We start from the raw sequence: 22397 nt of genomic DNA, 5'->3' as shown, positions 1-22397 counted from the left end.
TGTTAATGTCATTATATTAATACCTAAATATATTCCATATTATATTTAATATTTTTTCAAAATGTCTATTTTATTTAAAGAAACATATTTTAAAATTAAAGAAAGACATAATAATATTATAAATAAAAAAATTTGATAAAATGCGAAAATAATTATATTATTTATATTAATAATAGTACTGTAATAATAGAAGAAGCATCGAATATCCATAGCAGAATAATTTTTTAAAAGTACTTATTTTAATAATTATATTAACTTCTGAATTATTCGTGAAAACAATTCGCTGAGTAAATATACTAATAAGAAAAAATAACTTTGCTTTTTTTTTTTTTAGAATTTAAAATAAGACAATTTTTGTTAAATTGTATAGAATATGTAAATGATACATTTATTTATAATATTAAATATTAATTTCATTATTTTTGTTTTCTTTTACTACTATATATTTTGTTCTTATTAATTATTATTGTGCTGATATATGAAAACGAATTATTAATGAATATATATTCAATGAATTTATTCATATACAAACAGAATTATTATTGTTTTTTTTTGTTTCATTATTAACCCGAATTTCGTTTTATTTCAATAAAAATAATGTAACTGTTACATTTTATTTGTTAAATATAAGAAAACATAACTATATTACCTTATAATTTTCTTGATATTAATAAAATGTTTTAATGAGATTAATTTTATTAGATATTCTACACTAAATATAAGCACACGAATTAACAATTATTATGAATTCTTAAAAAATCTTTGCCAACCATTATTATATCACTTCCAATATAATATAATGCTGTATATATAATAATATTTTAATTATATGGCATAGAATAAGAAAAAAAATAATTAATTTCAACATATTATATATTGGTATCTATTTAAATTTAATTTATTAATATATTCTTTAAATATTTAAAAAATAATAGAAATATATAGCATATATATTAATATATATATTTTTTCATATAAAATATATTTAAGTAAATTTGTCAAAAGTTTATTATTGTTACAAATAGTCCCAATAATAAAATAATAACTATAACTTTTCATTTAATATTAATTGCTTAGAATATATAAATTAGTAAACAACTATATGTAATCCATTCTAAAAAATCATATTATTTCATTATATATTTATAATTCCCCAATTCTACCAATAAAAAAAAAAAGAATTTGTTGAAAAGTCTTAGGTAATAAATATATTATATAATATATTTATAATAAAAATTATTTCATATAATAAAAGTTATGACTTTTTTTTTGAGTAAAATATACGTAAAATAGCATAATACATTCACTTCGTTTTATTATATACAAAGATAAACATTTTTTTTTTCAACATAATGTCAACGAAGTAACTTACTGATCAAGTCTACCTTTAATTATTTTAGAATTGAGCAAGGTAAAAAAGAGAGCATAGGTATTTTTCATTTAAAATATAAATCCTAATATATATTAATTAAAATTATATTAATTTTAATATTATATATTAATTATGATTCAATTCATACACAGTTAATATCAATCTTCCTCTAATACACAAATATATATATTAAGCAATGATATTTATCTATTCTGAAACAATAATTTATAGTACAAAATGAAAATCATTAAAACATTTAAATCTACAAAAAAGATTAAAACTTAATTTATTAATCTTCGTACAAAAATGATACCTTATACACATGTGTATTTATAAAATTATACAAATAATAAATAATACTCTAAAGTTTATAACAGTATAGATATTACATATAATACATTCTATTAATAATTAATTTATGTGAAAATTCGAATTACTTTTTGCTCATTTTACTCCATCATCAACTTAATTTTTTGATATTTTTCATTGTTTCTTAAGATCTTATAAATAGCTATTATAATCAAGATTGCTAACATAATGAATGTTACTAAAAATAATAATATATAACCATTTGTTTTACTACCTAAACCTAGCGTACTTTCAAGAAAAGATAAAATAATATTTCCTATGCCACTTTCATCGGATGGCCCAAATGCACTGGATACTGGTAATCCTATTCCAAATAGAAAAAAAACAAAAAATAGGGATATTCCAAATTTATAACTTCTAAATTTTATTTTTTTTAAAGATATATCACCAATTCTCTTCGTTTTTTCAAGAAAAGTATCATAATCCTTTTTTTTTATCCATTTCTTTTGAAAATGGAAATGTTTTCCATCAAACATTCCATTATTATAATCTATAACTTCAGTGTAATATTGTGCTTTATTTAATAAATATTTATGTGATTGATTATTTTTTCTATAAGTTCCTCCTTCATTATTAGGTGTGATTTTTTGTCCAAAGACTTCATTATTGGGAAGCTTTCCTTTTAACCATAGATTATTTGAAGCCTCATCCTTTTTATATTTTGATAGTAATCTATAATTTCTTGTATATGCTTCCATATCATAGTTACATATTCCATCCAAAGATTTGTTAAATATATACTAAAAAATCAAAGTAAATATATATGTTTAATAAGAATAAATATACCAATTGTAAAATATTATTTTAATAAATGTAAAACAGGAAAAATATAAATAATAATAAATATACTTATTTGATGACATTATACCACATAATTGTTAAAATTGCATATCCATGATAGAATGGCAAACATGCCAATTCTAATAATTATGTTTAGCGTAATTTTGTTTTTCATTATAAAGTTCCTTAACACTATAATATATTAATGAAAAAATAATCCATAATATAATGTATTTCCAATAACAAACAGTTCTATACTTATTAAAAAATTTGTTTTTTACTCTTCTATCATAAATATATAAAAAAAAGTATAAAAATATAATTGATTATACCACATATAAAAAGTAAAATAATATTAAAAATATATTATTTAAAATATAACATAATATTATTTTAAAATAAAAATAAGTTTCATAAAAATAAATTAATTAGAACTTATTCAAAAATATTTTAATATATATTTAATTTAAGATAGTGTACTAATTAGTAATACATTTTATTAATTATTTTTGGAATAAACATAGAAAGAAATATGTGAATTCTTATTATATATAAATATTGAGTTTGTCTACTATAGAGAATGTAGGGAACATATAAATAATATATTCCTATATATATTAACATAAAAATTACTAATTTTAAGGATATTATCCCAATACTAATTATGAATTCGTAAACATTGTATTTATGAAAAACGAGTTATATTTTATAAAACATTAATTATTATAATAATATAATAACTTAAATAATAATTTATTGAAACAGAAATTGTATTATGATGATTATAATACATGCATTACTTTCTCATTAAAAAAAATATTTTATTTTGTATAATCCTTTTAAATTATGAATATATACGATACCAACTAATCATTTAAGAAATATCGCCTATAAAAGAAAATATGTACATATTTTTTATATATGCACCATTATTTTTAAAAATTACAATTATTAATTTAGTTTAATTGATTTCGTCAATTATAAATGAATAATCATTATATTCAACTATATTATTTTTTAATTGTTTTTTTAACATATATAAATTTATATAATATACAATTGTAGTAAAAAAGTATAAGAAATAAAATCCGCTGAAGTAAAAATTTTTATAGAAGTATTACAAGCAATTATATTAATTAAAGTATATTTCAAATTAAATATATTTACAAATAGGTATGACATGTATAGTGTATAATTTTCCCATAAAAAATAAGAAAGTACTATATAATTTACTAAAATGCATGTTTTGTTAATTTTACTTTTGTTATTTTTAGGATTTTCATGTTATGTTTTATATATTTCTTTATGAATTAGTAATGTTATGAATATAACTCAGAGTAGAACCATAATAAGTCAATATAAACATAATAACAAATAATATTTTATTAAATAAACTGTTAACAACAATAAATTTTATACCCCAATATTTATTTTTTTATGTGTAAATCTAACAGTGATATTTATTAATATTTTATACGCACAATAAATATTTGTAATAGTCTAAAATATTATGTTAAATTATAGTTCTCATTAAAAAATATTATTTCTACAAGTTAACATTAAAAAAAAGTGATTATATTAAACAGTTAATGTCATTGCATTTATATAGATTTACATTAATTATACATTTATCTTAATATATATGAAGGCTCCTTTTTATCTACCTTTAATTGTTACAATGATTTGAACATTTAATATTTTAATTGGCAGATAATATTTCTATATAAAATATAATGCAACCTATTTTAAAAACCAATAATAACTAATATATATATTATAAAATTAATTACGAGGAATGAACACACTATATATTATAATCCTTTAAACAATTAATTATAAATATACATTTTCTGTTTTTGCAATATTTTTGATTTCTAAATATTATTTTAGCATTATCATTTAAAAATAATTCATATTTTTTTTAAATTATATATGATTTATTTTATTTAACAATTAATATAAAAATATGTTAATATCCTTATAAAATATATTTTTTTGTCTTTATTAAAAATTTATACCACAATTGAATTATAATATTGTAATAGAATATTCTTTCAAATCTCTTATTGTATATTCCTTTGTCTGTACGTTTTATAACATTTTTCTCAATTCTATATTTTAATTTCATTATTTATACTAAACGTTGAATTTTTAGTTGATAACGTATTCAAAACTATAAGTATATAGAAAAGTTCATTTTTTTGTTCAATATTATTATCTAAAATGTATTAAAATTATTTTTGCATTTACGTAGTATATTTTACTACTTTATTTTTTAATTTTGGAACAGTAAATAATTGTTTAATATTTTTAGTATAAAATTATTATATTTATTTAATTAAAATGTACACAAATAAATATATAAATTCTTTTTAATGGATCAAATTAAAACAACTGTATTAAAAAAAAAAGTAATGTATTCATGATACTTTTCTAAAAAAATAATACTTTTTTTATAATTTTATTTTATTTAAAAAAAAAAGCATTTTTAATATAGATTAACTAGAAATTCTGAACTGAAATTAAATATATTTTTATTCATCTTTACATAATAATAACTATTTACATAATATACTTATAGCCAGAAAAAATAAGGAAATATATATAAAAAACACTCTCACATTATTATATTAATGTATAAATATTATATATTTTCTTATTTCCCTTAATAATAATTTATTTTTGTTTTGTAGATATGAATGTATTTAAAATCTAACCATTATTAAATAAAAAAAAAATGTATCTATGTATATTATTAATTAATATTTGATTACATTTATTTCATTAAATTAAACTTTAGATATTGTAAAAAATATAAAATATATATTCTCTATATGTAATGTATTAATATAGTATATATTTATTTAATTTTTACCATATAGAAATGGCACTTTAATTCACAATAATAACAAAATAATAAATCGTGATAACTGTTCATTTAATTCTGAATACAGAGAATTATTGAGTTAATGAACTATTATAAGTATCCTAAATTTAATTATAATATTTTATTATATATTTGTAATTTGTTTTTTTTATTATTCAAAAAAAAAATAACCTTTAGAAAGTGTTTTACAATGAAATTTTTCCATAACGTATTTCTCATAAAACCTATTCTGCGTAATAAATATAATGTTTTACTTTATGAAATATATATATTTACATTAATACAACAGAATATATTTGCGTAAAGTCATTGAAAACAAAATAGGACTTATAATAATTTAATTAAATCTTGTCAAACATTTTTTAAATAAAGTCTACAAATAATCATTTTAAACTAGAAAATGATAAAATAATATAAATAAGTATTGTTCATAGTTAAAATAAAAATTAACACACGGTATCAATAAAATTATATAAATTTCCATAATGTATATTAATTATAACACACAAAAACATATTTATCCTAGGAATATATGAAAATATACATATATAAACATTAAGACAAAATAGTGAATAAATCTCATACGATACCTTAAACTATAAATTGAATGATATTAAAACATACAAAATTATAAACAAAAAATACGAATATACTTTTATACTGCTGCGTATGAATTAAACCAGTTATATTAACATAAATCTATAAAATTTAGTCAGTTATAGATATATATATTATGAATACCATTTAAAGTATTGCGTGTATTATATCATATGGATGGTTTCATTACAGTAAAGAAAATATTGCTTATTATTCATTTTACCTTTTCCTGAATTTAATTTTTTCATATTTTTTAACTTTTTTATGATAATAAACAAGTCCTGATATAAGAATTATACTTAATATGAAGAAAGGTACAAAATATATAAGAAATCCCAAAAATCCTGAAGCACAGTAATTTCTCACTTTATTTGTATTTGAGTTTTTTAACAAAGCTTGTGTAAACCCTTTTAAAGGTGATTTCGTCAACCACATATGCAAAGTTAATAGAGCGGGAGAAGCCTTATTATCAGTAATTATATTTGAAAGATCTCCAAATGTTTTAAGATATGAATATTCTCCAAGTTTAATAGCATTTACAGCAGGTGAAATAAAAACTATTACTTTAAGCAAACCATGTGTAAGCCCACATCCACAAAAATTATCTAATATGAACGATATGCCTAATACAAAAAACAGTAATATTGGTAAGGCTACTCGTAATCCGCATTTTTTAATCATTATTTTTTTGTAAATCTTATCACTAATTGTTTTGTTGTTTTTGAGAAAATCTGCGTAATCAAGTTCTTTGAAGATTTTTTTTTCTAAATGGGAATATTTTTTCGTTTCAAATATACAAGATTTATTTTTCATATCTTTTTTATGTTTTCTTTTATTTCCTTGTGATCTCCCATTTAACTGTTTAGTTTTTCCCGAGGAATATTTTTCATTATAAAATATATCATTTATATTGTTTACTCGATTTGATATCTCTTTTTTTAAATACACAATACTTGAATCCTTATCTTGCTTATATATTGCCAGTAAACGGTAATTTTTTGCGTATAACCTTCTATGTTGGTTGTAGCATTCAACCAAAGGTTTACCTTGCCTACTCTGAAAAAATAGGAAAAAATTATTATTTAATCAAATGAATAAATTCTCAGTAAAACAAAACACTAACAATAGTAAAACACCAAAAGATAAATAATACATATATACTTAAAAGTCATTATCATAACCATATAAATGTAAAAATGACATATCCAAGTTAAAAGTATAAAGGTAGAAATTTTAATATATAAGAATGACTTAAATTTTTGTTCCATAATATAAGTATTTAATACGCTAATAAACGCAGAAATGATATAATTAGCAGCAATATAATATAATTTTAATGATATAGATCCCTATTATTATTTATTTAATGTTTTTTTTTTTTTTTGATAAAATTATAAAAAATATTGTATAATTACAATTTCTTTTACAATGAAAAAGGGAAATATAACTTCAAAAATATAATCTAAAATTGTTATGTTAATATTATTTATAAGAATGTTACATTACAAAATATACAATAAATATAATTCATCAATAAATATTCATAGTATATAAGTTATTTATTAAATACAGTAAATTAATTAAATAATTATTTTTTTAATTTACAAAATAAAATAAATAATTATATATATGCTTTCACAATATGTCCAAGTATGGAATATATAGAATATAGAATGTAGAGAACATACATAATACATTATTCTGTATATTAAGTAGAGTATAACTCATTTAATTGATGTATCCTTGTTAATTATTATATCTTTTTATTTTACATATCAAGGAAAAACTGGTTATTCCCAAAATATTATTAATAAATTTAACAATACAATAATAAATGAAGAAAACAACATTTATTACAACTTTTTCTTTTAATATCTTCGTCGTATGTTTCTTAATTATTTTATAAAAATACGCTTTATATTATGATTTATAATGTATTTATAACATCAAATTTATAGTATATGAACTACTCAAAAAGTATATATTTGGAAGATATATAAACACTGATCATTTACTTCCTTAATATAAATATTGTAGGTTATAGTATTTAATTAGATATTATTTATACTATTATGTCTATAAGAAATATTTATAAATTCATCGACTTTTTTTATATTACCTTTTTCTTTTTTAATGTTATATATATATATTTATAAGAAATATAATGAAAAATTATTAAATATTTATAGAGAAATTTTGTACAAGGTATATTATATAAAAACATTATAGGTAATATAATTTAGTTATTTAATTAATTCGATAGCAAAGTCAATATAATTTTTTTTTATCAATATATGTTTCACATATAATTAATTTTTTAAAAAAGTTCTTAGCTCAAAAAATTACATAACATAAAAAGTAATCGTATAAATTTTTAAGACTCAAATATAAAAATAATGTTTCAAGAATTCTTAAATCGATAATTTTCTATTAATAATTTATACTTTAAAAAAGAATTATATACTTATGTATTCATAATTTCATACTTTCACAAAAAAAAATATCTACTGAAAATATCTTTATATCAAATAAGTTATGAAACATATATTTCACATAATAGTTTTTCTATAAATATGACTTGTTATATTTACTTTTAAATAGAAAATACATATAAACATGAGAACAGATATGGTTTTGATTTTAATATATGAAGAACAACGTAATATAATGAAAATAAAACTAATGTATAAAATACGTTTTTAAAAGTTCATTCAAGTGATCACTTAGACAAAAAAAAAAAAAAAAATTATATAATTTTTAAAAACATTAATTAATTCACTAGGTTAGAGAGATTATATTAACTCTAATTTTATAAATTAATTTAAACGACCTCATACTTATCACAATGTAAATACACATGATACATGTTGTACGTATAATTTTTTCTTATAAAGCACATATTTATATTGTGAATAATGAGAAATATAAATTTCAATTATATATGTTGAGAAAAATATATATTTATATACAATTCATAAGATTATTAAATTATCGCAAAAAATAATTCATTATTATAATAAAGCTAATGTATGAACAAGCGAATGTTAAAACTATTTAATATATTTTTTTCTACTTTTATGTATCCATATATATTTATATAATATTCAGTGCTCATAAGAAAAAATTTATAATTATGAAACAATTGATCTTGCTAAGAATATAATTCCATTTAGTATAAAGAAAAACTTCATTAGATTCATGAAGAATATTATTTATAAAAACAATATATGAAATGTAAATAGGATATAACTAATTTTCTCAAACATCAACTATGTATTTTATAAAATTTACAAGTACATAAATGGTCAATAAACTACAAAATAAAGTAACTAAGTTCATTGTAGTTGTACCTCTATTGCTAGAGTAAAATATTATTTTCCGTAATTTATTTCTTAATAAACAATAAATTTTCTAATAAATTAAAAAATAAAGAAAGTAACAAAAATATTATAAACAAAAATATTCCTACAAGGTAAATAATAAAAAGATATTCATACAAGCTAAATATTGTACACTTTTTTTCTTAGTAGTACTGGTATATTTCCGACATTAATATATAGAACTAAATTCTCTATATAATTATTTTTGAAAAACAAAAATATATTTATCACCTCAAATGATTAACATATAATATACACTCATTCCTTGATTAATTTATTTTCTGTAGAATTTGAATTATGTTTGACATTACACTAACCTTTTCATCAATAAGTCTAATCAATATAATCACTTTCATTTTCAGAATTATCTTATCCAATTTTAAATAATATATCTTTAATTATATATTATTTGATTTTTCTCATTTTCTGATAATAATATATCGGTTGTTGAATCTAAGGTTCCATCTGCACAGTTCTAATTAACAAAATATTTATCTAGGATACTCTTAATGAAAAATATATATTTTTATTATTTATAATATTATAAATGTACTTATAATGGAAATTTTATTATAATACATTTAATTTCAAATATCAAAAATTATAAGTTAAATTCTCAGCTATGTTATCATTATACCATAATATATATTAGAACATTTCTAAATAAAAAATATAATTCTATGATTTTTTATTATAATAAAAGATTACATTTTTTCTTTCATATGAGAACTGTTTAATTTTACAATATTTTTAATTAAGAAAAATAATAACTTTTTATCTACAAGATAGCGATATAAATATATATGTATTTGCATTGTTCTTTTATATTTTTAAAACGCATAAATATACATAAATAAAATATAAATATAAAGTATAAAGAATCATATATAATTTTAAATATATTTTTGTAAATATTTTCAACAAATTTATATAAAAAGCAACAAAAAATAAATCATTTTTTGTAAATCTAATAATATTCATAAATGTTCCAAAAAAAAAAAGAATATATATATATATATTAACATTCGTACAAAACAATACTAAAATTTTATAATCAATAATTTCCATAATAAAATTAAAATAATATGACTTCTTTAGTTCACAGGGATTTTCAGAATTAGTATAAATATAATATATGCTCTGAAAATAGATGCATTAGCTTATACAAGGAATATAGTTATTAATTTGTTCCTTATCAACCAAAGAATGATTTTGAAGCTCTATATAGTTTATACCCTCTAAAAATTACATTAAATTAAAAAATATAAATATTTGTACAACATACAACAGTATTGATAGGAATAAAAGAAAAAAAAATAAAATAAGACATATTTTTTATATGACACATGTTGTATTAAAATGTGACATAAACCTACAACATGTAAATAATTTATACTGTAATAATATAAAATTTATATTCTAGGTTTCAATTAACGTACTAACGTTTTTATTTAAAAACCTATTATCCAGTTTAACAGTTTTATATATTTGTACCATCTTATTTTAATTGAAATACTATTATTTTTATATAATATAAGATAATGCATTCTATTTATTATTTCTAAAGTGAAATTTATGAAAATTTAAGAACTAACTAATTTGTATTTAATAATATAAATAAAAAAAAAATATATATATATTTATAAGTTCTATATAAATAACAGTATTAGAAAAGAAGAAGATACATATGATACTTGTAGAAAATTTCCAATAGAAAATTATTGTATATAAAATGATTTAAAACAAAAAATAACTTTGTTTATGTATGCAAAAAGATAATATAAAAAAAAAACAAATAATAAAATTTTGGAGAATATTTAATGCCTACTTTATATTTTAACATTTTTATGGATCAGATAAAAACTTATATATTTTTCATTGATTTACATATAAATATTACTGAAAACCATATTTTAAATTGCATATGTTAACTTAAGATAAATTAGATATTTTATGAAAAGTACATATAAAAAAAGAAATAGTTATATTCAATAGTTTTTCTTTAATGGAGTAAATGTGGATAATTATAAAACACAATTTACTATTTTGATAGTATAATTATAAATTGATCAGAATATTTGCAAGTAAATTACATCTATACAAAAAATACATAATTAAAGAAAAATATAAAAAAGCTTTAAATTTATAATAGGCTATATAACACATATTACACTATAATATTGCCCACAGATAATAAAATAATTTTTTTTATTTTAGTTTTTCATATATATGCAGTATATATATAGATATATATATATACAAAAAGATTCATTCTTCAAGACCATTAAATGATTCTTTCATTTGGATGTCCGCTTGTCAAAATTTACAAATTTGTGTTAATATAAAAATATAGAAGTAATTATATTAATAATTAAAACTATATAATAATAATAATATACTATGATACAAATTACATGAATTTATAAACTCCATTTTTATAATTCCTTTCTAAATATTTGTGTAACTAATACAGTTAATAATATTTAGGAACATAATTTTTGCCTAAATTATTTTATACATTTTGGAACTATTAAAAATATCCAGATCAATTTAAATTAAATAATTGCATATATTCAGAAAAATGAATGAACATTCAATAAATAATTTTCATTTTTTTTGAAATACTTTAGTTCCTGAGATAACAAATACTATATAAGAGAGTAGAAGTATTAAATATATATATATGTTTCATATATGCATATTTATTAATTCATATATACTTAAATTAATCCATGAATACTTATTAAATTATTGTAGATATAATATCATTTTTAAAAATAATTTCTCATAAATATAACATTTGTTATATTATATTAACTTCCTTTTAATTTAGCATGTACTTATTGTTATAATAAGGCATATGAATTTTTTTGTTTTAATATTTTGTTCGAAAAATAATGTGCTATACATATTTTTAGGGAAATTATTATTTTCTAATTATTTCATTACGTAATATTTTTAAAATAATACATATTATACAACTATTAAATCTTATCTACAATTCTAATATTACTATGACATCTATTGAAGTATGTCCACGTAAACGTTTATATATTAAAATATTCAATAACATTAGGACCATTATGAGTTTTATGCATGTGTGTTTCATTTTACTCTAGAAATTTAAAGATATTTATTTTTTCTAATAAAGTTGTTGTTAAAAACTGATCTAATACATTCTCATAACAAATAAGATAACATATATATATATATATATATATATATAATGTAATTCTTATAAAAAAAAAAAAAAAATTAAAGTATAATTTTTCCTTTTTTTTTGTTACAAATGAATTCATGCATTACATTCAAATTGCATACATAATTTCCTTATGCATATTTTTATTTACTACACGTGTATCTTATCTTAGATACCTGTTTTACTATTGTGAAAATAATGAACATATCCATTAAAATATAAGTACATTTTATGTATATGTACACTTAGTGACATATATGAAATGTTTACTATCATATTACGATGAATTAATATATTTTGGCCTTTTGGTTATACCTTTGCTCATTATACATTATTATTTTTTATATCGTTTTTTTTGCATTCTCCATGTTTACGATGAAAGCATTAATTGATTTCGATATAAAGATATTTAATTGAGGTAATCAGACGTACGATAATATTTCTGATGTAATATAAAATGGGTTACAGTTAAACGAATTTCCTTTTAAAATAATTAATTTAACCAGCTCACAGTTCAAGTGAGTTATAATATATATGTTTTCTTATCTCTTTTTCTTTATTAACGTCCTTAATGGAAGTAACTGTTTTAGCGAATTCATGCATTGGCCTTATATTTTATTTTTATTTATTTTAATTTTATTATTCGTTCCATTCTCTTTTAATTACATGTACTTATTCCAAATTTTTCAGATATATAAAGAATGAACGTAAGTTGGTAATATCTGTAAAGTAATGTAAATTAATTTCCAATATGCAAAAGTCTGTATACATATACATGTGTACACATATTTTCCCTTTTATAACATTTCATTATAAATAATCTAAAACATACAAAGGGAGACAGTATAAATCATCATATATATATGCTTGCTTGTCATGTGCACACAAATGCATCTAATAATGAATAATGTTATTCTACTAACGTGTATAGGTTTGAACTCAATTGTATCCTCAAATTGATTCAGTTAATGACATAAAATTGTACTCCCATAATAAATTGCTTATTCTATTTATCTTTATTTTAATAAATTAAATGAGCATTAGTAACTGTATGAAAGTATTATTCCCATGGATTCCTTTATTCACGTTACACATGCATGGTACAACAACATAATAAAAAAATGTATACATATATGTACGAAGCTCAGAAATAATAACGAATTTCTATAATGATTGCATAAAATGAAATAGATAAATCAATCTGTAAAAAATGCATCTTATTTGTTTTATTAGAAATTATTGCTTTTACATAGGAAAACATTCTTTTATAAATCATGTTAATAACATAGATAAATGATTCAATGTAATTTTTCATGTTTAAAAATAAAGGTGCGTTTTTTAAAATATAAGAATGTATTTGTGTTTAAATATATAAATTCGTACTTTACATTATGTAAGTATACATATGTACTTGTACACACACTCCTGTATGAATTTACATACATACATGTTCTTATGCACATGTAAATATACACCTATGTATGCACATACATATGTACACAGTATAGCAGCATGATTCACACATATAAATTCTTTGAAAATAATTTTGTTCAACTCTTATGTCACCGATTCCCAAGAAACTACATAATTATAGGTTTATTTTTTCGAATTTTTGCACTTTCATACATACAATGGAAAGAAAAAATTAATTAGAAAAATGGTGTAAAAAGATACACTAACATTTTTTGTTTGTCCTCTTTGAATAACACATTTATATGTATATGCAACTTCGTTTTCAAAAAAACTTCGTAATATCTATTTGAACAATGAAATAAATAGTGACAAAAAAAGTTTTCTTAAAATACCCAGTTATACATATGTTTTTGAATCAATATCAATCACGTTTTATGTTATTTACCTTTTTTTTATATTCTCAGAGTTTTGCACGACCTTGCCAGAAAATGATTTTCTTCTCCTACATTCTCTCCTTTTTCAACATAACCTGCTTTCTGGATAAATAAGACATCTTGATAGTAGTGAAAAAAACTTAAAAAAAGAAAGCGTACATCTCATTAATATAATGCTGATAATTTTTAGATATACATAATATTCATTCACTTAGTTCTCTTATTTTATATTTATTAAGGTAGTCATGCAGGAACTACGTTAATTCTTATAGATATAATCAAAATTTATACCCTAAGTACAGAAAAAAAAAAAAAATTCCATTTTTAATTGCTCATATAATAACAATTATTATATAAGTTCAACATTATGCACACATTTCGGTGACATTGACACAACTGTAAAATTCAAATTTAGCCCTACAGTATTTTTAAAAACTCGTGCGTGAATACCATTAACGTTTAATAATTTCTTATTTTTTGATTTTAATTTAAAAAAAAATTAATTACAAAAAAAAGAAAAGCAGAATAAAATGATGTAAAAGAGAAAAATAAAAATGTGAAATAAGAGGTAGATATGAATACATGTACAAAAGAACTTTTAAGGAATATGTGCACAAATGTAAATACTTAAAATACATTAAAAAGTGAGACGAAGAAAAAAAATATATTTTAAAGAACAATAATAACATATAAAAATTAAAAACATAATATGCGTAGATTCAAAAAAAAGCATTTTCTTTAATTTTTTGGGTGAATAATTTAACTTTTTTAAGGTATTAATGTTATACCTGTCGAAAATATATAATTATCTTTTCCTTTGGTGGCTTCTAGTAAAAAAGAAATTTGTTGTCATTTAATTAACTTTATGTATTTTATAAATATACAGATAAACGACGAGCTAATAGCACCATGCAATAAGAATAATTACTTAAAAACAAAATTTTCAGTTGTATAAAAATTCTTTGATCATATTTGTTTTTCCGTTTATGCAGTTTTTATATAAATAATTTTTATTCCTTATACTAAAGAATATTTCTGTAATATTTTTCTTTATGTTAACCTATAAGAGTGTTCTTCAATTTTGTTGTATTTTGTAATTCTATATAATACATGCATTTGTATTATTAATATTTTTAAATATTTCCATACAAATAAAAAAAATTAGAACAACGTAATTTTAGTCTAATTTTTTTTCAAAAAGAAGAAATAATTAATTATCTATAAATTCTAAACAACAAAAATTTATTAAAATATTATGACATTTTGAATAAAGCGACAATTAATACATAACAATATAAAGGTAATGATATGAAGTAACTATCAGTATTCTTCGAATATTAAGATGAACATTTACTTATTTTAGTTTTCCTACATGTATATATGTATAATATTATGATCTAATGAAATTATTTTTCTATTTTTATATCTCTTTTCTTTTCTATTTCTTAGTAATTTAACTATATAAAAATTACTCTACACAAAAAAAAAAGTACACATAACAATTCCAAAACTCACGGATCCGATGAAATTAATACATTTATAAGTATCCTCAATTTACTTTAAAAATTTTAGTCGAGAAAATCTTATAGCATGTTTTTTTTTTATGCTTAAAAAATAAAAAATTAGGAAACGATACAAATCTTTATGAAATATTATACGTAAACAACAAAGATATATAATTTTTTTAAACTTTTTAATGCTTACTGGTATGTATTTCATGTATATAATTTTTTCTTCACATATGGTACTATAACATTTTCTCATAAAAATACTACCATTACGACAAACTCAAAGTATTTTTAATACTTGATTAATTATATATATATATATTAGGAGCAACTTATTATAACTGTATGCATATTTAGGTGAGTACTCAATATAAAATATTTAATGAAGAACAATATCATGTAAAACTTATAACTTCATATTATCATTATGGAATACTCCTATTTTGTTTTTATTAGATTGTAAAAATATATATGTTTTATTGCATATTCCAAATGTTTTACAGTAAACTGAAAAAATCAATAAAAATTTTTCATCTTATACCCACACTAAAAATAATATAATTATGTATTCTCAAAAAAAATTTAAATACCTCATTTTTAGAAGAACTATCACGATATAAACCGAAGGATAATTAATATAATTTTTCCTTGAATTATCTACATTCAGAAGAATGAACTCATTTTTAAATTCATATATTTTACATACTCCAAGATACATAAATGTATAATTTTCTACTATACAGAAAAAAAAATAAAACAAATTACTAAAAGGAAATATCATGAAGAATTTATAAATAATGGTATTGTATTAATACATAATGTTATAGAAAGTATGTAATATATGATGATCGCTTCACTATCATATTCCGAGGTAGAAACAAAAATAAAATTATAAAGCCTTATAATTTATTATAGAACTTATAAAAAATTCCAAAAATAATGAAAAGGAATATTTAAAAAATACTTTAAATAAAGTATTCATACATAAGACTATAGAAATATGGAATTCTTAATAACGCGGAAATTATGATTTATGTATATAGTAGTAACTTTTCTACTGTATAGTTTGCAAGGAAAATATTAAATACCTTATTCAAAAGTTAAGTAAAAAAGATGGAATTTTAATTCATATAAAATCGAAAAATATAAAAAATTTAATTTTAAAATATTTAAAATATGAATTTATTGCTCCATGAGTAAAATTACTAATATTTTCGCATACTTAAAAAAAATATATTTTGTAGAAATAAAATTATTTAATATCTGCAAACTATGATGTCATATTTTCAATAAACACCTTTTCTCTAGAAAGAAGAGTTTTGTTTTATGTATGTAAAAAACATTTGCCTAGTTTTTATTTATTCACAATATATTACCTCATAAGTTATGTAATCTTTTTTGAGAAATAATTAATGAAAACTATGGATATTTAAAATTAGTACCAACTAGTAAAATAAAAAGATATATGTTATAAAAAGTAGACATAAATTTTATAAATAATATTTAGAAAAGAAAAAAAGTATTTCAATAGATGATTTATTAATATCTAATTGAATTTAATTCATTAGTTTAATAAGAGAACAACATGAAAAATAAGAACTACATGCTCTATATTTAATTTTAAATTTTCAACATAATTTATATATAAATATTTTACTCAGACTCTAGTTAGTACAATAGTTAGGAACCATATTAATAGGATAAATGATTTTAAAAATGCATTTAAACTTAGTGACTGATAATCTTAAATTTAGTATGATATTATAGTTAATCTATAATTAAAACATATATTATTTAATTATATATCTACATTTTTACATTTCCTCGGAATAAAACAAGCTAAAAGTATGTTAAACTGATTTTTTCAATATATTAGTTTTATAATATGTTTTACATGGACGCATTTTATGCAATAAATATTAAGTTCATTTCTATGAAAAAAACAAAAATATATATACATGTATCAACATAATGAAATACATATACTTTTTTTCATTAAATACAAAACAACACACATTCATTGTTAATTTAAAAATAAAAAATTTTCCTAATAACTTTATCAAATAATAATTTTAGGCTCAACGAGATACAATAAAGAAATCATAATTGTTTAGTATACTTTTAAATTATCCAACTTCTACATAATTATGTAAATTCTGCTATTATATATTCCTATTAAAGCACAATCAATTATATTTCATAGATATATATTTAAACTCATAAATATATGTGCTACACCATAATATTTAATCTATAATGATATTTGAAAATGAAAATTCTAAAACATTAAAACATTAGAATAGACAAAAAAGGAAGAACATATATTTTTGTTGCTGTGCATCAAAGAGACTAGATATACTTGTAGCATTATAATACTTTAGAAAATATATATATGCTTATTAAGTATATCAATAAAGTTTTTTCATTTATTACTTCATATTAAAGATTTTACAGAAAGATAAACATTCATTTTTATACATTTTACTCCGTCATTAACTTAATTCTATTATATTTTTCATTATTCCTTAAAATCTTATAAATCACTATTATAACTATTACCGATAATTTTATGATAATTATGCTGAATAATCCTATATAAATATAGAAATTTTCTCCATTTTTCAAGTCATCTAGAGCACTATACAAACTTTTCAATAATTCATTATCTTTCATCCATCCTTCTACAGTTTTTATAAATGGTAATCCTGGTAATACGGATAATCCTATTCCCAAAAAGAAAAAAAGTAAAAATAGAGCAACTCCAAATTTGTATTTTCTAAGTTTTATTTTTCTTAAGGATATATCACAAATTCTTCTTTTTTTTTCAAGAAAACGTTCATAATCTTTTTTTTTAATCCATTTTCTTTCAAAATGGAAATGCTTCCCATCAAATATTCCATTATTGTAATCTGTAACTTGAGTATAATAATGATCCATGTTCAATAAATTTCTATTATGTTCTTTTTTTTCGGTCCATTTTTCATTATTACGTATATTTTTTTTTTCGTATTTTACATTATGTGGTACATCCTTTTTTAAATATACAATTTTTGAATCTTTAAGCTTTTCATATTTTCCTAGTAATCTATAAGTTCTTGCATCTAATTTACTACTATGGTAATAATTGTCATCCAAAAATTTACTAAAATATCTCTAAATAAACAAGGTAGATATTTATTATTTAAATATATAAATAAACTATTATTACAGAATATTATTAACATATATAAAACATAAACGTTAAGAATAATACAAAAACATTTAAACAACGTTATCATACCATATCCACGTTAAAATGACATATCCATGTTAAAAGAATAAACGCACCAATATAAGTTAATATAATTATCTTCATATTTAGTTTCAATATATACATGTTAAACATTCCAATATATTAAGTAAAGAAAAAATTAATAATAATATTATATTCTTCTAGTGATATGAAAATCTATATTTATTAAAAAAATTATATTTATTATTTCTTCGTAAACATATAGTAAATATACATAAATATAATATGCTTTTCCATGTAGTCATCGTAAAATAAATTTAAAAATAAATTATGAGATTTTTCATTTAATTCTAATACAATAAAAAAAACTTTCATTAAAATAAAAAAACTTGAATTGATTCATAGATATATGCAATATATAATTTATTTATATAATGTAGTGCACTAATTAAACGATTCTTTTATTAATAATTTTCAGAATATATAGAAAAATAAATATGCGATTTTTTATTTTATGTAAATGTTAAGTTTATCTATTATACAGAATGTAGAGAATATATAAAATATATTTCTCGACATAATAGGATAACAATTATCAATTCTAAGAATGGTATCTTATTAATAATTCAAATTTTGTAAACACTTTTTTTAAAAACTAATTATGTACAATTATAATAAAATTAATTATAAAAGAAAAAAATAACATATGAAATGTTAATTATTACACTTCAATTAATTAGTACGCAAGCACATAAAATTTTTTACTGTTTCTATTTTCTTAAAAAATCAAATTTATAAGATCTACATAATCTGCGAAGTACTGTCAATTCTTAAAGAAAATACAAACTAATTTTTTTTTTCTTTTGTAGCATAAATTTTAAAAGTTACACTTTTTAATTTATTCAATTATTTTCTAAATAAAAATTTTGAATATTCATATATTTAAAACTTTAATTTCTTTTTAATTAATTATATACTCATAAAAGATATACTAATATATTAAAAAAAGAAAAAGAAAAATATATGTTAAGGGAAAAACTTCTACAGAAATATCATATGCACTAGCATAAATTTAAGTTTTTTCTAGAAGTAAATTTAAAAATATGGTTAATATATATTGCGTATAATATGTACATAACAAATAAGAAGGAATAATAATACAATTTATTAAAATGTATTTTTTAGTATTTTTTTGCTGCAATTTTTAACGGACAAGTTATTTTTCATTTATTCCGTTACAAATATATAAGATTACGAACGCATTTCAAAGTTACAAAATAGTAAATCGACCTGAATATATAAATAAATAATATTATTTTAAAAATGTATTTAACAACAAAATTTTATAATATAGTAATAATTATTACCTTATTCACTGAAACACTAGGAGTGATAAATATTAAAATAATATTTGGTATAAAAATTTATTTAATCGTCTGAAATATAACATAATGTTATTGTTCTTAGAAAATATGATTTTCTTAAAATCATAATTAAAAAATTAGAGAAAGGATATTACAAAAGTTGTCATTAAAATTTCATAGATATACACAATATATGCATTTATCGTGATTTCTATGAAGACTATTATTAATCTACCTTGAACTGTTACTATGAATTAAATGTTAAACTCTTTTTCCCATATCAGATATTACTAAATAAAGTGTTAAATCCTCTATATATAAATTCTAAAATTATAAAAAGTACGTTTTCTATTTTAATTATGTTAAACAATTACTTAATAACTTTTTCTATTTTAGAAATATTCATGATTTCTAAAGGTTTTTCAAGCAATTATTTTTAAAATAAAATATAATTTTCTAGATTATTTATGTTTTTGCTAAATTAAAAAATAATGAAAAAAGAGATTAATTACTTTATAAAACATTTATTCTTCTGTATTTTTAATATATATATATATATATCATATGTGAACTGTTCTATTATATATATATATTTGTATAAACATTTTATTATTATTTCTTTCATTTGTTGATTCAATATTATTTTTTTCAAGATTATCTTATAAATCTATTATTTATACCAATATATATTATACTTTCAGTTTATGAAATTTTCAAATATATAAGCATTTAAAGTAATTTTTTTTTTTCTCTCATTATTATCGTATAAAAGGCAATTAACATATTCTTACATTTACAACAGTAATTTTACAACATTTTATTATTTTTTAACGATTACAAATTCTTCGTATACTTAATAATAAATCATTACACTTATTTAATTAAAACATCTAAGAAAATATATGGAAATTTTTCTAACAGACTTATTTAAAACCTATGTAACCAAAAAAAATAAAATTAATGTACATATGTATTATTTAAAAAAAAGTTACTCTTTTTTTTTTATTTTAATTTTATTTAAAAAAAGAAGCGTTTTATATATAAATTAATTAGTAATTTTCAGTATAAACTACTTATATTTCTATGCATCTATAATATAATATTATCTATTTACATAATATATAATTGGACATAAAAAATGAGGAAATATAAATAAAAAGCACAGATAGATTATTATATAAAAGTAGAAAAATTACATACATCTTCATTACACGTAATGATAATATACATTTTTCCACAGATATGAATGTATATAAAATTTTAATATTATGAAAAAAAAAAAGTATTTATGCATATTATTTTTTAATATTAGATTACATTTAATTCATTAATTTAAACGTTTAATACAGTAAAAATTATAAAATATATATGGTATATTTATAAATTTCCTATATAATATATATTTAATTAATTATTTAGATATAAAATTAACTCTACAATTAAGGTAAATAATAAATAGTTTACCTTTCAATTAATTGTGGATATTTAGTATTAATAAGTTATTTAACTATTATAAGTACCTGAAATTTAATAAAGATATTATATTTATATTTTATTTTTTATGTCAAGCAAAAAAAAAAAAAAAAAAAATCCGTTAAAAAAGAATTTACAGCGTAAATTTTCCACAGTTTATTTATCATAAAACTTATTTTATATAGTGAATATTATGTTTTCTTTTATACAATATATATGTTTACTACAATTAAACAAAATACATCTTCATCGTGTCGATAAAAATAAATCAAGACATATTTTTTTTTATATTAATTGTAATCAAATATTTTTCAAATTATATCAACAAATATTCATTTAAAACTAAAGAAAAATGAAAACATATAAAAAAGTATTTTTATAGTCAAAAT

At 18.7% G+C, this 22397-nt stretch overlaps 3 protein-coding genes across 3 annotated transcripts; all 3 read right to left on the bottom strand.

Annotated features, from left to right (window-relative positions):
* Positions 1 to 1821: 1821 nt before the first annotated feature.
* On the bottom strand, positions 1822 to 2696 carry MKS88_000821 (uncharacterized protein; the record flags this gene model as incomplete). The annotated part of the gene is made up of 2 exons (XM_067219458.1): positions 1822 to 2481; positions 2610 to 2696. 2 exons carry the CDS (start codon positions 2694 to 2696, stop codon positions 1822 to 1824), a joined length of 747 nt encoding a protein of 248 aa, XP_067075602.1.
* A 3528-nt stretch (positions 2697 to 6224) lies between these two features.
* Positions 6225 to 7273, bottom strand: MKS88_000820 (uncharacterized protein; the record flags this gene model as incomplete). The annotated part of the gene is made up of 2 exons (XM_067219457.1): positions 6225 to 7061; positions 7187 to 7273. The coding sequence occupies 2 exons, from the start codon at positions 7271 to 7273 to the stop codon at positions 6225 to 6227; spliced, it is 924 nt and encodes a 307-aa protein (XP_067075601.1).
* Positions 7274 to 18420: 11147 nt separating this feature from the next.
* MKS88_000819 (uncharacterized protein) lies at positions 18421 to 19315 on the bottom strand (the record flags this gene model as incomplete). Its single annotated transcript, XM_067219456.1, has 2 exons — positions 18421 to 19092; positions 19220 to 19315. The coding sequence occupies 2 exons, from the start codon at positions 19313 to 19315 to the stop codon at positions 18421 to 18423; spliced, it is 768 nt and encodes a 255-aa protein (XP_067075600.1).
* Between the last annotated feature and the right edge of the window lie 3082 nt (positions 19316 to 22397).

Source organism: Plasmodium brasilianum, chromosome 2, assembly GCF_023973825.1.
Source record: "Plasmodium brasilianum strain Bolivian I chromosome 2, whole genome shotgun sequence".
Taxonomy (NCBI): Eukaryota; Apicomplexa; class Aconoidasida; order Haemosporida; family Plasmodiidae; genus Plasmodium; species Plasmodium brasilianum.
This window is presented reverse-complemented; position numbering and strand designations above follow the sequence as displayed.